The sequence below is a fragment of the Pygocentrus nattereri genome, chromosome 6, assembly GCF_015220715.1.
Source record: "Pygocentrus nattereri isolate fPygNat1 chromosome 6, fPygNat1.pri, whole genome shotgun sequence".
Lineage (NCBI taxonomy): Eukaryota > Metazoa > Chordata > Actinopteri > Characiformes > Serrasalmidae > Pygocentrus > Pygocentrus nattereri.
The window spans coordinates 21,289,350-21,306,928 of NC_051216.1; the positions used below are offsets into that span (position 1 = coordinate 21,289,350).

Sequence of the window (17,579 nt, forward strand, 5' to 3'; positions counted from 1 at the left end):
CCAAGTGTATGTGTTCACACTCATTCACACATTGAGCTGAAGAGGCTTTAAATGAATAGCTTTCCACAGCCAGTTGTTGTAGTAATGGCTGGATTGATATGAATATAAATGCCAAAGTAATGGCTGAATCTAAAAGTGCTTTACTGTTCCTCAGATGCTCTGTTTACCTACTGGAATAAAGCTTCATCTGGAGATCTGATGGACTTTTTCACTCTGTTAGAGTAAGTGCTGTATCAGAATACTACTGTTAAGAGCACATTAGAGTGGTTGTGCCTCAAGTGGTAGTTCAGATCATATTCAGAAATCATCTAAATTCACTCTTTTTGCAGACTGTGTCTCCACCAGTTCAGGTATATGGGGAAGAGATACATTGCCAGGTAACGTCTTTGTCTGCCTGTTTTTTTTTGTTTTTTTTGTTTAATGAATTGTTGTTGATCTATGGTAAATCTTTATCATACATACTGTATTCCATCCTACTGGCATTTAATAATGAATTACTATTGAACTTGGCGTTTTTAAATGTGAAATGTGAAACCAGACTTTTGTTTTAATATATTGATATAAACTTTCAGATTTGTGTTTAATTGTCTCAAATACAAGTAAAATCCTGGAAATCTTTACAGCCAGTGTTGTGGAGAAACACACACACAGGAGAGACTAGGATGGTTTGTAACAGTTTGTCTCAGCCTCTATTACTTAGTGGTTGTCTGTGCTAGACATTTCAAACTTTTATACAAGATGCTCTTATTTGTCTGTTATAAATAGCAATAGGGTTACAATATAATTTTTATTCACAAAACATAAAGGTTTGTGTCAAATACAAAGAGTTCTGTTGTTACAGTGTGCCCTACAATGAAATAAGGTATTGAGGCACATTTATAAATTACAATTTTTCTTATTATAAGTATTTTCTCTCTTTTCTTAAATCTAGGCTAGGAAACAAACAGGAAGAACACTGATATTGAAGTTACTAGTCTATACCAAAACATTTTAAATACTGTAGGCATGTTTGTGTTAGTTTACAAGAGAAAGGTGCAGCTGATGATGTAAGAAGAAGTAATTTTTTTTAATTACCTGACCTACGTATCTTTGTGTAAATAATGTTAGTGGGCCTAATGGTTCTTGGTCCATCTCCCTTTATTAGGTTGTGTGTTACTATCTAAATACTACTACCATGTCAGTTAAACCTTTAACCATGAGTGCTAATCAAGCCATAATGCTGATTGTGTTCAGACTTCTCCCAGAAAAACCTTAGAAAGGTGGTGAGTGTACTCAATGATCCCTCCTTGAAGCTGGTTTCTGATTGCAGAAACCGAGGGTGTTACAATCTCATGTTACAGCCCTCCCTGGTCTCCTGTATATGTACAGATATAAGTGCTTAAATGCTCCCTCTCTCTGGTTTTGCTGGGTGGTACTGGCACTGGGTCGATGGTTGTCTCTAACCGTTCAAAATGTGTCTCTTTATTTATGAACACGCTGCGAGTATAAAACACATACACATACACACACACACGGCTCCTGCTTCTGCTGGGGTAAGACTGGACATGCCTGTCTAACTGCTATCTGCATGTGCTTTGTCTGTCTGCGTCTTGCTGACTGACATCACCCACATGAGCAGAACTGCTGCATGTGTGTGTTTCTCTCTGTGTTTCTCTTATCTTGTGCATGATTCAGCTTGTGATGTTGTATAATGTGGTCTTGGAGCTTGCTAGATAACTGCATGCTTAAGCAACTTTTCTAGAGCTTTGCTGGCATATTGACATCTGCTGCTGACAGGTGTTGTCATAAAAATACCAGCACATGTTCTGTATTTGCTCATGTAGGCAATAGCCTTGGGTTGTTTTTAGGGATGCAACACCAATTTTCATTTTTGATATGATTTCTGGTGTCAAGGAACAGTTAGATTTTCAATATTTTATGTGTTAAATCCTTTTTTTCTACAGTGCTCCGATAATGTACTACACTGATTGGATTGGCTAAAAAAATACATTTCTTTTCAAAACAAAAGATTGCAAAGTCGCATGTCTTTGTTGATGCTATAACACATAGCAGTTGCACATCAACAATATAAAAACGCTGAACTACCTCGTATAAAACCTTACATAGCTTGTCTCTATTTTTAGCTCCTCAGAAGTGAAACATCATGTCACAAAAGCAGAATTAAAGTATGTGCAGAGTCTGTACTAAATCAGACAGTGCAGACAGTCAAGACAGTCAAGTGTTTAAAAAAATCATTAGCATCTTTACCTGTCTCTCATCATCATTAATGTCAAGATATCTTATACCACCCTCAGACTGCAAACATTTCGGTTGCATCTTGATTTAGACCACATTAACAATCCCAGACAGAAATTAGAAACAGCTTAAAGAGCATCTCTTGAGAAAACATATGTAACATGTAAGTGTTCTTTTGTTATTCAGAGTACATTAATCACTCAAATTAATCGAATGGAAAAAGAAATCTTCAACATATGTATCGACCATTTCTCTACCCCCTGAGGAAGGCTGAAAGAATGGAAGAAAATGAAAAGCAAAACAGTTATTTCTCCATAGCCCTCAGTTCTGTAGCTCCTTTCTCTGTGTGTGTCCTTCTCTCAGTCTGAGCTACACTAATGCTGGCTGTGCCGTTCTGACCGTTTCCTCTGTAGGAACCAGGAGGCGGGCCCTGTAACACATGAGCGCAAGTCTCAGACTCTGCCTGTGTCCCGCAGTAGAGCCGGAATGATGCACGCTCGTTTACAGCAGCTCAGCAGCCTGGATAACTCTTATACTTTCAACCACTGTGAGTTCCAAATCATAACACTGACTTCATTCTTCCATACATGCATTATATTCTTCTTTGGCTTACCACAATCACCCTCATAATCAACATGGCATTCATCAGTGTCACCAGAATCTCTCCTCATTTGAGACAACCTCACAGCCTTCTCCACAGCTCCTCTTGTCATTAAAGGACGTGTTAAAGCCAGTGTAAGCTTTTATGGTTCTACAGTGAGGCAGGGATGTCCCACATCCCACATAATAAAGCAAGTCTCTCTGTTTCCAGTGTCAGAAAGATTGCCAGTGTACTTGGAATTTCTGTAGACCATGGTAAGAATTGCTCAGTTTGACAGCCAGCTTGAAGCTAGCCAATATCTTAGTAGCACTCCCCATGATTCCTCTCTTCATAATACCATCATCAATACATCAGTAATTCCTAGTACACTCTTAAAAAAAAAAAGTGGTACCAAAAAGTCTTATTTTGAATGATGGCAGAAGCACTTTTTATTCCCAAAAAACATTAAGTTGAAACTTTCTCTAGATATACTAAAGTGTTTTTTTTCTTTCTCTAAAGCATTGCTCCAAAGAAGCATTTTGGCACCTTTATTTTTAAGAGTATACATCATAAAACTTTCTAAAGGGCCATATTAACACTACAGGTCCCCATGTCCTGCTATAGTGTTAAGAAAGAAAATCTTGTAACAAGCCTGTTTTGCACACCTTCAACATCCATCTGTTCATATACTTTCTCACCATATCTCATTTTTTCTGTAAATGCATTATAATAGCTGTACAGTGACATAAAATTATGGACACCCAAAGTCAAAATTTATTTTACAGTGAATAGTTCAACGAAGTAAGTAGAAGATGAACTGATCTCCAAAAGGCATAAAGATTAAATATTCTTTTCAACACTTTAATTAAAATTCTCTATTATTTTTGTTTTGTACATCTTTAGCGTAAAAAAAAGAAAGCACCTTGGGCAGCCCTTAGACTTGAGCTGTCACATTTGCCAAAGTTTTAGACCGTAATTAGCTTTTAAGGACTTTGGCTTGTTCACAGTCCTTGTTAGAAAAGGTTAGGTGATGCAAATTTGAAAACTTTATAAATACTCTGACTTCTCAAAATCTGTCCCCACAATCAGCAGCCATGAGCTCATCTGAGCAGCACAAGAACAATGGAGGTCTGGAGCTTCTCATAGGATTGCTAGAAATGCAAATCAAAACCCTGTTTGACTGCAGAAGACCTTCAGGAAGATTTAGCAGGCTGTGGAGTGGTGGTTCACTGTTCAACTGTGCAGAAACACCTGCACAAATATGACCTTCTTGGAAGAGTCATCAGAAGAAACCTTCTGCATTCTCTTTGCAAAATTCTGTATCAGCAGTTTGAAAATTAACTTCTAAACAAACCTGACACATTTTGTAAATTCTGTAGAATGGTGAAGTTAAAATATAACTTTTTGCCATAGGATGCAAAGGTATGTTTGGAGAAAAAAGGGTTCAGAATTTAAAGAAAAGAACACCTCTCCAACAGTAAAGCATGGGGTGGATCAGTTGTGCTTTGGAATTGTGTTACAGCCAGTGGCATGGGGAACATTTCACTGGTAGAAGGAATGGATTCAATGAAATACCATCAGACATCATACCTTCTGTAAAATATAATCAGACATCCTACCATCTGTAAAAAAAAAGTTGAAGATAAGAAGATGGCTTCTACAACAGTATAATGATTCCAAACACACCTCAGAACCCTACCACAAAGTTTTTCCCTGGCCCCACTGTCACCCAATCTAATCATAACCAGAAAACTGTAGGTAGACCTCAAAAAAGCACTGCATGCAGGAGAGCCCTAGAATCTCACAGAACTAGAAGTCTTTTAAAAGGCAGAAATCCCCCAAACAAGAACTGAAAGACACTTAGCTGGCTAAAAAAAAACACTTATAAGTTGGGATACTTGCCAAAGGGGGTGTAACACAGTACTGACTGTGCAGTGTGTCCGAACTTTTGCTTTGGGACATTTTCTTCTTTTATTCTTTTGAAACTGTAAAACATGGAAAGGAAAATAATAATTTTGCCTAAAATGTTAAAGAAATATGTTAAATGTATTAAAGAAATCTTTACACCTTTTGGAAATTAGATAAACTTTTACTCAGCTATTCACAGTAACAGAAATTTTGGCTGGGGTTTCCCAAACCTTTGCATGCCTCTGTATATAGGAAATGTAATTGCAAAAGTATGCTTACATTTCAGTATGTAGTGATCTGCTCAAATGTATTTAAAATTGTAAGCTGTGTTAATTTAATTTGATACAAGACACCTGCCTGTATTAACGCAGGTAGAGAACACTTTCATTTGGAATTACTTGAACAGATGTTTTGGCAGAGTGGTAGTATTTAGAGCTTTCTTTGTTTCTGTGGTTGTCTGTGTAGCATACAGCCATTCAGATGCCGACGTGTTGAACCAGTCGCTGCTGGAGGCGAACATTGCTACTGAGGTGTGTTTGACAGTGCTGGACACACTAAGCATCTTCATCATGGGGTTTAAGGTATGACATTGGCACCACAAAGTAGTTTCTGTATTTATACTTAAATTTGTAATGTTTTCATTTTTTAGCAACGTTATTACTCAACAGATTAGTTGTGAGAGTACATTTCATTCTAAGCTCCTAAATACAGTTACCAACCTTCATTTCACATTTGACATTCTTTTTCCTGTTCTCTCTCACCCTCTGTCCTTCACTCCTTCAGACACAGCTGAGCTTAGATCATGGCCACAACCCACTAATGAAGAAAGTGTTTGCAGTCCACCTGAGCTTTCTGCAGATCAACCAGTCAGAGACAGCGCTCAAGCAAGTTTTCACTTTCCTGCGCACCTTTATCTATAAAGTAAGTGTCACGCCATCGTTGAACGCTCAGATTTTTCCATCCTTGAGGCTGATATCTAATGTCAGGTTTTCTGCAAGTGGTAGTAACCAAATCTAATGAATAGTAATTCAGAATTTGGCCGTATATCACCATTTGCAGAAATGACTGCTGGCTACGCTGGTAAATGGGTGTGGTCTAATCCAGATTTGAAAAGACCTGGTAAAACCCCTTTTTCAACAATGCAAACAGAAAAACCACCCCATCTATACATACATGGGTACTTCAACAATGTCTCTTTATTGTGTTCTGTCATCCCCACCTTAGCCAACACTGTGGAAAGAATTGGCAAAAAACGATCTAGAATAGACTACAACAGTAGGGATACAATGGAATTGATCAGATAGTATAGGTTATGGCATAAAAACTTTATAAAGCTGTGGTTGATTTTAAAATAAATAAATAAGAATAGTGAATGGGGCAATGATGAGACGCAAACACTTGGACAGCAACTACGAAAAGAGTGAGGTGTTGAAGTTGGGTCAAATTCTAACCGAAGAGGTGAAACAACGTTTTAATGCAACAGCCACAGTGCCAAATGTACCCTGTATTCATGTTATTGCATAGTTTTGCCTGTAGTCACATGTGCGATAGAATGATTGGTTATTAATGACTTTTATTTTTATCATATAATGATAATATGTTGAACAATTTATAAAAATACCCTGTAATGGCCAATTTGACATTTTGCTTTTTTCAGTAAAAAGCAAGATTTTCTCTACTTGGTAACCTAAAAAGCTCCCACCATGCAACAGAAACATTCATGTTTCATTGTTCTTTTTTCACAAGTGACGGTGAGTCATGAATGATTTTCTTAAAGGAAGATATGATATTTTTATTTGTATTGCCTCTGTTGTCATATATTAGCGTATTAGCACTGGCTTTGAGTATTTGAGTCATATTGCAAATGGTAAAATCCAAATGGTCAAAATTAGCTCTATGGCCATTCTAGTAGTTATGGAATTCTGGCTTTTCTGGTGTTAATGTATGAAAATTATCTCATTAATACCCAATTTCACACAAACAGAGATTTCACTGGTCCCCTTGCCCACAGCTTACCAATTACTGCCATCCCTGTTCCTATCCCCATGCAGCTCTATAGTCTGAATGTTCAATAAATTACTTTTGGTTTCTTTATGAATCACATGCAGTGTTAGTCTTTTTTCTGCTTTAATTCTGTGTACAGTTCCCATGCACATTTTTCGAGGGCCGTGCAGACATGTGCGCATCTTTCTGTTATGAGATCCTGAAGTGCTGTAACTCCAAACTCGGCTCCATCCGCAGTGATGCAGCTCACTTGCTCTACTTCCTCATGAAGAGCAACTTCGACTACACGGGCAGGAAGTCCTTCGTCCGCACACACCTCCAGGTCACACAGCAACACTCTTTCTGAGCAGCCTATTGACTTCCACTGAAAACTTTGTTTACTACTAACTACACAGCACAGACCTATTTATTTGTACTTGACTGAGCATACTCACAGTATATGGGTCTTATAAGTGATGCAAAATTGTTATTTTCTTATCTCTCCTCAGGTGGTGATTGCAGTCAGTCAACTGATTGCCGATGTCATTGGAATTGGTGGAAAAAGGTTTCAGCAGTCTCTGTCCATCATCAACAATTGTGCCAATAGTGACAAGACTATCAAAGTTAGTGAACTCCAACAAATATGCATAGCACACACTGTACTTTACATAGTTGTCACTGCATGGGAAAATGACCAGCTGAAAGCCTTGGAAAAATGTGAAAAAAAAAAAAAACGGATAGATTGGGTGTCCCTCATGGTTTCTGCAGAACACGGCATTCCCATCTGATGTGAAGGACCTGACCAAGCGGATCCGTACAGTCCTGATGGCAACGGCTCAGATGAAGGAGCACGAGCGAGATCCAGAGATGCTCGTGGATTTGCAGTACAGCCTGGCCAAGTCCTACGCCAGCACTCCTGAACTACGCAAGACCTGGCTGGACAGCATGGCCCGCATCCATGTCAAGAATGGAGACCTATCTGAAGTATTAAACACATTCTCACTAATTCAAACCCGCATTAATGCATGTGTGCCTGTCCAAACATATACACAAGCATGTAATGTTGTTTAAATTCCTTTTATTTATCTTTCTTTGCAGGCTGCTATGTGTTATGTGCATGTAGCAGCACTGGTAGCTGAGTACCTGCGAAGAAAAGGTGAGCTCCATACACACAGGAATACTACCACCATTGACCACTGGATGCTGCTAGGGATCTACAGCAGAGCTTTTTTAGTAAATAAGTGTTTTCTGTTTTAAAGTAATAGGTGGAAAATTAAATGTACAAAATGTCTCCTTAAGATGCCAATCAACTAAGACATGTTTGTGGCCAAATTTGCCTCATTATTTTTGCACTGGAGCTAAGAGGCTAATTTGCATGGTAAAAACCAAATGCTTAAATCATTATTTGACTCAACCATGTCAAGTTAAGTAATCTGAATCGACTTTTGTATTATGGTTTCTGACACTATATGACTGTTATAACACTATATGCTGTTATTAATAAATATGGATAAAAGTATGCTATTTAGCTAAATATAATAGTAGCAGCCATCTCTGCCAAGTCCAAATTTTTTCCGTACTTTGATCCATTTCTATCGATAACAGTATGTCTTATCATGTCAGAAACCACAGCTTGTCATTTTGAGATTCCTATGGTTTGAGACAAGGCTGTGAGATGAATCAGGCAGTTTTGCACAATGGTGGACTGCAAACTTCATATACTTAATCATGACCTACATTAGCCTCAGAGCTGCAGTGCAAAGCTCAAGAAGCAAGCTATGAACACCAAACTTTGAGTGCTCAACTCCATAAAAATAAGAAGAAATTCTGTATTTTTTTTCTGCTCTCTTGATAACACTTAAAATAATGACAAAGCACTGTTGTGTATTTCTATTAAATATATGTTATTAATAATCTTGTAACAATTTTGTTTGTTTTGATTTCTGTAGGGATGTTTAAACAAGGTTGCTCTGCATTCCGAGTGGTGACACCCAACATTGAGGAGGAGGCATCGATGATGGAGGATGTAGGCATGCAAGACGTGCACTTCAATGAGGTCAGTCATATGACTACAGTTAGTTACTTCAGTGCCAGCTATAGCTCTCAGTAACCATTCAGTTAATAATGTATCACTCTCACGATAGAAACAGTGTTCAACAGCTTGTGGTTAAGCTTGTTAACATATTAGTCATATTGATAAGCCCCTGAGAGATAATGCAACGCTCCTCTACCTGTGCCTGCTTGTCTATCAGACTTATCTTAACAGCTGATACTGAATCACAGCACATGCACTTTACAGTTTGATAAAGGAAATATTTAATGTGTCTGATATTGGGGATAGTGCTTTGTAGATAAAATAGTTTATAGTTATGGCCATGAAATAAACATATGACTAAAAGAAGTATATTTGGACATTTTATGAAAACCAGTGTTTTTGACTGTTTTTCATGAATCATTCTGTAAAGCAGTTTTATTGCTTTAAAAATAAATTGCAAAGCAAAACATCTGTTGTTGTTGTTGTTGTTGTTGTTGTTGTTCTTGATAATAAATGAGTAATATGATTATGATGGGTTTCTGTTTTACCCTGAGATAAAAATGATAACACAGTTGTTAGAAATGTTTGCATTGTTGCATTGCTGTTAAATTAGTTTTCATCTCATTCTATGTCCTATGGAAGCCTATGCAAGATTGTCTTACTTTAGACAAACACATTTTATAGCAAAACTTAAAAAAATGAATTCATCTTGTCCTCGTATGTGCGTGTGCGCGTGTGTGTCTGTGGTGTTAGGATGTCCTGATGGAGTTGTTAGAAGAGTGTGCTGATGGACTCTGGAAAGCAGAACGATATGAGCTCATCTCTGACATCTACAAGCTCATCATACCCATCTATGAGAAACGCAGAGACTTTGAGGTACAGTCATAACCAACTCACAGATTAGTAGCTAAAAAAAGACAATTGTTCAACCAAGCCCTTAGCAGTTTATCTTAATCGACCAAATGAAAAGGAGTTGTAATTATATCCATAGAGACTCTTATTATTTAAATATAGATTTGCCAGAGACTGTATCTAGCCAGGGATTTGGCATGGAGCATGGTCATGTAATGGGCAAAACTAATAATAATAGTGTAATAGTAGTGAATGCTGTTTGAATGCACTGGGATATTTAGCTTTGAGATTCAGAGTTGTGTGCAAGCTTTACACTGTCAGATATGTGCTGCTTTTGTGCCACACAAGGAGAAAATTAGAGACAGTTGCAAAAGCACAAATTGTTTAAAGAGCTTTAATTAAAATCTTATTTGCTAGGTCTTCTTTACTTTAATATAAGCAGTGAGCATCAGGATACATTATATTTAACTCTTTCACTTTTCACAGAAACTGTCTCACTTATATGAGACGCTCCATCGCGCTTACAGTAAAGTCACAGAGGTGATGCACACAGGCAAGCGGCTACTGGGAACCTATTTCAGAGTGGCCTTCTTTGGACAGGTAAGGAAGTCTCGTATGAGAATAAAACTTTTTTTTTTTTTTTTTTTAAACTGGATATATAATGCTCACATATTATCAAATGAGTCCTAACGTCCTGAGCCTGTTTACACCATTAACATGTTTTTCGTGTTCAAATCATGTCTGGATAAACTTTGGCTGTATTACATTGACACTTTTCATGAAAATGGGTCCCAGTACAATCAAATCTCATTGTCCTTTTCCTGAGTAAAAGCACATCAGTGCACGTCCTTTCCTTTTTTTTCGCCTGTTACGAGACACTTTTCTTGGCCCATTGTGCAAAAAAGCGCTTGGTTTGGGGAGAATTTCAGCCTCATGTGTCCTCCATCTTTTGTTTTGGTGTTTATAGTCTCACCTGCTAGTCCACACTCGGCAGATTCATTTCTGCTCACATAATTTATACAGACATTAACATTGTTAAAAGTGGCCAAGATCTGTCTCTGACCCCTTACAAATGTGGTTTGAGTGACCTGATCATATTTTATGCACAGTGCACCCTGAGCGTGTTTACGCTTGGCTTTTTATGAGATCAAGTGAAATCCGAACATGATCCGATCACCAAAAATGAGTGTTGATGCAAAGTGTAAACAGGCAGCTTAATCTTAAGCAATAAATAAAGTTATTTTCAAGTCTTAATCCAGCATGAGCACACTGTATCGACTCTGTCATTATGTGTTCATTAATTATTTAATCTCTCCATTTATGTCCTTTGTAAAGGCTGCGGTAAGTCCTGTTACAGGTTGGCTGGTTTGAGTTTGCAGTGTTCTGCCATTCTCTTATTGATACAGTAGAGTTTTCTTGCTTTGAGAGTAAAACAAATTGTTCAGTTTCACAATCAAACCTCATAGGAATCTATGCAATTGAGATTGAGATTTACAGACACCATTTGAATCTACTAATGATTCCTATAAATTTAGCATGCTTAAGTTCTGCTCATTGTAATACTCTCATTGTAAGAAGACTTTGAGGGAAAAAAATTTGGATGTGTTCCTTGGCTCATAACATTTTAGCCTCATCTTGTCACTGCATGGTAAGCTCATAACACTGTCCCACCTGCTTTATGTGTACTCACCCGCAAAAGTACACACCTCAACCAGATCAACTTTGTGTGTAGTTTAAGTGTGCCTGTGATTGTAGCATCTCCATATTGAAATATGGGTTCTGCTTTTGATTATTGATTATTATGATTATTATAACATTTGTAGCTGTAATAATCATACCTATTTAGTTGATAGTAGTACTGGCGAAAGCCCACATGCACTTTATCAGAAACAACACCTAACATGACCATCTACTCTTGCTGAAATACAATTAGTCACTGTAGCCCATTTGTTAACAATTGGTGTTTTGTGTTGTCTGTCTCTGCCTTTCATTAATAGCCAGTTCCTGATCACATAACTGCTCTTGGCAGAATGTTTTGAGTGGTGTACCACTCTCACACTAGTGACACTGACATGTAAAAAAAATCTCCAGCCATATCACTTTGTCTGATATACTCATACCGGCACCACACACACTACCACATCAGGGCCAGTGCTCTGTTGAGAATCGTCTGAATAATAGCTGGGCTCATATTCATTAAGCTTCTCAGAGTAGGAGTGCTGATCTAAGATCTGTTCTTGTCAGTAAAGTTTACACATTTACGTATAGTAACATATTGACTTCTGTCTGTAACTGTGCTCCTACAGAACTATACAAAACCACATGAGGAAAAAAAAACTTTCCAAAACTTTAACAATTTTAGCGTTAACAATTATTAAAGGATACAAAGAAAATGGGACTCCTAACAACCCTGTAGACCACCAAAACTGTCACTATCACAAGCTCCAATCTTAGGAGTACAAGATGAAGCTTTCTAATAAAGTGAATGCTGAGTGTATACTGCAATAATTCTTTTTGTAGGAATGTAGTGTGAGCCATTATAAAGTGAAGTTGGCAAAATGGTCCTAATAAAGGCATTTAATTACAATTTCCAGGTCAAGTTTATAATAACTGCCCTTCTTATCATCACTGATATTGCAATGTTTTCATTTTTACTACTTGTCTCTGTAGCAATACCAGTTTACTGACTGTGTGACTGGGGTTGCTAAGGTAATATATCAGAGGAGAGGAGAACATCATGTAGAGCTTCAGACACCTACTGCTTTGTGATTATGGTAGTTGTGATGCAGTTGTTTTAATGTTGTCTAGGTATAATGCATAACATCCAGGTTAATCCATTTCATGAACATGGTGTAATGTGACTTGGCAATGGGTATGTAGCTGTAGTTTGTCAGTGTGTGTTGTGCTGTTGTTTCAAGTTGTATTTAACAAAGTAGTGTGCAAATGAACTAAAACTAATACAGTAGACTTAATACATGATTATGCTTGGTCTAGAAGCTGTGTGAAGATTACTGAATATAAGTTCTTGATGGATTTTTTCATTTCGATTAGTTTTTTTTTTTCTTTTCCTGTTCTCAGGGATTCTTTGAGGATGAGGATGGTAAAGAGTACATCTACAAAGAGCCCAAATTTACTCCTCTGTCTGAGATTTCCCAAAGACTTCTCAAACTCTACTCAGAAAAGTTTGGGGCTGAGAACGTCAAAATGATCCAGGATTCTGGCAGGGTAAGCGGCTATTTCTGCCAAAATGGAGAACACTGTGACAAATATTATCTGCTGTAGACAAATTGTTTGTTTGTGTGTTTGTGTGTGTGTATGTTTTTCTTACCCATGTTCTCCTTGGAGCAGATCAACCCTAAAGACCTGGACCCGAAATATGCGTATATCCAGGTAACTCATGTCACTCCCTTCTTGGAGGAGAAGGAGATTGTGGAGAGGAAGACAGAGTTTGAAAGAAGCCACAACATCTGCCGCTTCGTCTTTGAGACACCCTTCACAGTGTCTGGCAAAAAGCAGGGTGGCATTGAGGAGCAGTGCAAACGCAGGACTATACTCACCAGTACGTAGCCCTTGATTTGAAACTGTTCTAGTGCATTATTCAGCAATATAATATGAGAGGTAGTGTGTTCTTGTTAATAACATTGCAGCTTTACAGCTGTGGTTCAGTCACAGGCATGAGCTGCAGGAAAATGCTGAACTATTTCTTTAATAGAATCATAAGCTTGTGTAGTCCACTGTCTCATGGAGAGCAGGAAAAAAACAAGTTTTTACTGAGCTGATTCATGACTTTACATATCAATCTATGTTAGGACCCCTGGAAACTACTGTTGTAAAGTATGTTTAAGCCTTTAAAAGGTTGAGTAGATTATTTGTAAGTAACCATTGGAAATTCTAAAAAAGCAGAAACTATTACTATAGACTTGGTAATGAATGTTCCATGTGTAATCTCCATAAAAAAAGATTAGATTTTAGTGTGTCAGCCAAACATCAAGGCTGTCTGTGACTCTCCATCAATCGTGTTTTATAGTTATATGATACATCAGACCCCAAAGTCCAGCTCTTATCTATAGAGGCTGATGGTGTTGATCTAGCCCACAGCTTTGGGAGAAGCAGGAGTGGGCCCGATCTGAAAAGCTGTTTTCTATTAGAAGTACTGTCCTGAGTTTATGCTGTAAGTTTATTACAGCATATTTGATTTTGTAATTGATGTAGTTGGTTTGTTTTTGTCTGCCGTAGATAACAATACATCCAAACATATATTTTCAAACCTTCTTTATGCTTGTTGCCACATGCTGTTCCTCTCTTTTTGGTATTCATTTACTTTGTGTTCCTCACATTCAGTGACTGAATCTGTCTTTTCTTCCCTCAGCCACACACTTTTTCCCATATGTAAAGAAGCGTATAGCAGTGATGTACCAGCACCACACAGACCTGAACCCTATCGAGGTGGCCATTGATGAGATGAGCAAGAAAGTAGCTGAACTACGACAGCTTTGTGCCAGCAGTGAAGTGGACATGATCAAACTCCAACTCAAACTGCAGGGCAGCATCAGTGTACAGGTACACGTGCAACCACATACATAAACTACCCATCGAAACTGTCTTCTCATGAATTGTTCCACATAATTGGAAAAACAACCATGAAATAAAATATTACAAATATCATGTTCATCAAAGTGTCTTTATTTATTATGAGAAGTACATTTTACAAGAATTGTTTTTCTAAGCCATTGTTAAAAGGACATATTTAAAACACCTTAAATGCGTGAAAATGTGTATAAAATATGTGCAGTATGACTATTTAATTTGTCAGTTGAATCAGCTTTCCTCAAGCTTTTGACTCCGTATTAAAAATGCCCCCCCACTTTAAATTACCAGTAGCCTAGATATAAATATACTTCTTGATGCAGACCTATATTCTGCCACTGCTATTTGATTGTGCTCATCATGCTGTTCCTACTGTAGGTAAATGCTGGCCCATTGGCCTACGCCAGAGCTTTCCTTGATGATACCACATCCAAGAGATACCCAGACAACAAAGTCAAACAGCTCAAAGAGGTCTTCAGGTAAGTGTTCACACTCTCAGCTACACTTTGGCTAAGATTCTACAGTGAAAGATTCCAGAGAGCAGACTGTCTTCTAGATGATGTTACACATCTGTGTTGTGTTGTGTGCAGGCAGTTTGTGGAGGCATGTGGCAATGGCCTGGGCATTAATGAGAGACTGATCAAAGAGGACCAGCAGGAGTATCATGATGAAATGAAGGCCAACTACAGAGACCTCACCAGGGAACTCTCTGCCATTATGCACGAGCCAGTAAGTTAATAAGAGAACTAAATGCACAGGCACACATGCTGTGTTTAATTGTTTCGCTTTCCATAATACTACATATAGTATTGTGCAAAAGACATAGGCCATCTGAGAAAATTATTTGTTTGGACAGAAAGCATTTGCTTGTTCAAGAATGAATGAATGAATGAATGAATGAATGAATAAATAAATAACAATGCATTACAATTTTATGTATGAGAGTTTTTTTAGTATAACCATTTCCGAACTTCACCTCAAACCTCACCTCAAACGAGTCCTGTATTTACAGACACAATCTATCTATCTAGTTTATCTAATTAGTCCTTCATGTAATTAAATCAGCTGATGGAGTTGGACAAATCCATACTGTGGCTGGCATACATAGCGAAGTTAGGAACCAGACTCTGTCATGTTTTAACTAGCAAAAACACAATAGCAAAATAAATGGGTTTAAATAATTTTCAGGAATGTCTAAGACTTAAGCATGGTGCCATATTTAATCTCCTGAAACAAAAAAAAGTGTGCATCATTTCTTTTCTAAAAGTTGGTTAATGCCTTAATTACAGTGTCAGTTATGTCAGGTAAGGATTACACAAGTCTCATGTTTGAGCATAGCAAAACAATGACACCGCCCTCCCTTCCAGGAAGACAACTGTAGGGTGATTGTATGCAATTGGTAAAGACCTAATGAAACACTTGAGCACTTTGACTGACCAGCAAAATCATCGGGCCTCAATCTCAGTTCTTAATTTGGAACATTTTTGAAATGCTGAAAGTCACACACAAACTCTGGCTGAATTGTGCACCTAGTTCACAGAAGACTAAAATGGACTAAAATGGACAGTGCTGACAGGATTGGCTCCTTTATTAAGGCAATGGGATTACTTAACCAAGTATTAAAAAAGCGTGCAAAAAGTTTTGTCAAGTGAGTTTGAATAGATGATTGTCTGTAGTAGTGTGGTGTTATATAAATGAATGATGTTAACATGTGTAACATTCTTGTCTTTTTCTTTGCTCACGTAACCAGCTTGGATGGTAAATGCAGATCTGAATTTTATGATGCTAAATTTCAGCAAATCCTTTACGTTTTAATTTCATATGAATCCAAATTACATCATAAGTTCTTCACTCATATGCTCTCTGCAGATCTGTCCTGTGGAGGATGCTATGAAGAGCACTTTGCCTGACTCTTTACACATCTTCAATGCCATCAGTGGCACTCCCACTGCAGCCAGCATCCAGGGCCTTCCCAGCTCCTCTTCTGTGGTCTGAGCTTCAGCCTGCACTGAATGTGGATCTGTAGCTTTTGTCCAAAAGCCCTGTGCAGATATTTTCCCTCCTGTTCCCAGCTTTCTTACCCAGGCCTATCTGCTGAGTTGTGTATGAGGACACTGTAATATCTAACAGCAAAGTGAGGTGTTCTGTCAGCTGCAACACTCGGCAGCGTCTCAATCTGCATCTCTCTCCACAGCGGCCCTGGAAGAGGAAGTAGACTAGCGTTTTGTGAACTTTAGTTAAGGGGACTGGGTAGGAGAAGGTGATGTTAATATGGGCATGGGAAGTATTTTTAGGATTTTTTTTATTTTATTTCCTTTCTACCCCAATCTGACTGGGGATCTGAGTTACTGTTTCCTGTGGAGACTTTTTTTAATTTTATTTTTTTTTTTTTACACATTTTACCCTTCATCAGCCAAGTGTGTTTTTTATTGCTGTTTTAACTAGTTTCATTGGTTCTTTTTGCCATTTCGATTTTAACTTTGTGATATCATGTGTACAGAATTCCAGTTTCACGTCTTACAAAGGGTCTGCTTGACTTCTCTTATTCTGAATCCAGCCTTGCCATTCTGTTTTTATATCAAAGAAAAAGTAAATGTTATTGTTCAACACCACTGCGCTTCAGACAAACTCACAAAGAGACATTATTCACCTTAAATCACTTTAAAGTCTTAGAGTTTTTAAAGCCATGTTATAATGCCAGTGTACTGTTCTGAGGTGTTTATTATTGTGTATATATAAATATCTAAATAAGTGCAATATGTAGCAAGCTGCGCTCTTGCTGTGTTTGATACACTGAAAGAATGGTGTTGATCCTTCTTGCCAAAGAGTGGAGGAGAGGAGCCAGTGAAGGAGCAGACACGCATACCACATTAGTGTTCCTTTCAATGATTATCACCTGTCTTTTATATTCACGATGGGGATTTTTTCAGTCTATTTAATACAAAGTCACTGTTCTGCTGTATTTAAACTAAAATGTCCCCTTTTAAATAAAAAGACACTTTTCAAACCATTTAGTTTGGGTATTTTTCATTAACCTTTATATAAGTTGAGTTTTCAGAAATGTAAAAGTTCATGGCTGCTGATTTCAGATGTGTTTAGACAACTCATGAAAATGTTAATAGAGTAGAATGTTAATAAAAAAAAACGTTTCTAAGAAGTGTTCTTCAAATAAAAGATAATTTTGATGGAACACTTACAGTAGTGGAGAAATTAACATTCACTCATATGTTGGATGGATTTGTGATCAGGTTTACTGAGTAAGGTCATGTTATTTTGGGGCTGTTTGAGTAATAAAGTTTAGAGCTTTTTACAGTATACGTCAAAGGAACGTTGTGCTGTGTGTTGAGGTCTCGTCGTACTTGGCTTTCATACTTAACAAACATTTCAATATTAAAATCT

General features: G+C 37.6%; 1 protein-coding gene across 13 annotated transcripts in view; it reads left to right on the forward strand.

Annotated features, from left to right (window-relative positions):
* zmp:0000001200 (dedicator of cytokinesis protein 9) overlaps window positions 1-17,190 on the forward strand; it is a 108,269-nt gene extending 91,079 nt beyond the window's left edge. For 3 of the 13 annotated variants that reach the window (XM_037539269.1, XM_037539264.1, XM_037539265.1), the window contains exons 36-54: window positions 155-221; window positions 330-377; window positions 2,649-2,782; window positions 5,189-5,304; window positions 5,507-5,644; window positions 6,867-7,049; window positions 7,216-7,329; window positions 7,475-7,690; window positions 7,805-7,862; window positions 8,656-8,762; window positions 9,495-9,617; window positions 10,080-10,193; window positions 10,929-10,934; window positions 12,672-12,818; window positions 12,942-13,152; window positions 13,963-14,153; window positions 14,559-14,659; window positions 14,771-14,909; window positions 16,050-17,190. In XM_037539269.1, the coding sequence (XP_037395166.1) occupies window positions 155-221; window positions 330-377; window positions 2,649-2,782; window positions 5,189-5,304; window positions 5,507-5,644; window positions 6,867-7,049; window positions 7,216-7,329; window positions 7,475-7,690; window positions 7,805-7,862; window positions 8,656-8,762; window positions 9,495-9,617; window positions 10,080-10,193; window positions 10,929-10,934; window positions 12,672-12,818; window positions 12,942-13,152; window positions 13,963-14,153; window positions 14,559-14,659; window positions 14,771-14,909; window positions 16,050-16,175 (2,339 nt within the window). In that variant the 3' untranslated portion in view covers window positions 16,176-17,190. Of the gene's footprint in view, window positions 1-154; window positions 222-329; window positions 378-2,648; window positions 2,783-3,046; window positions 3,091-5,188; window positions 5,305-5,506; window positions 5,645-6,866; window positions 7,050-7,215; window positions 7,330-7,474; window positions 7,691-7,804; window positions 7,863-8,655; window positions 8,763-9,494; window positions 9,618-10,079; window positions 10,194-10,928; window positions 10,935-12,671; window positions 12,819-12,941; window positions 13,153-13,962; window positions 14,154-14,558; window positions 14,660-14,770; window positions 14,910-15,930; window positions 15,939-16,049 lie in introns of all 13 variants that reach the window. The other 10 variants (XM_017692308.1, XM_017692309.1, XM_017692307.2 and 7 more) reach the window with 5 other exon arrangements.
* Window positions 17,191-17,579: the final 389 nt, after the last annotated feature.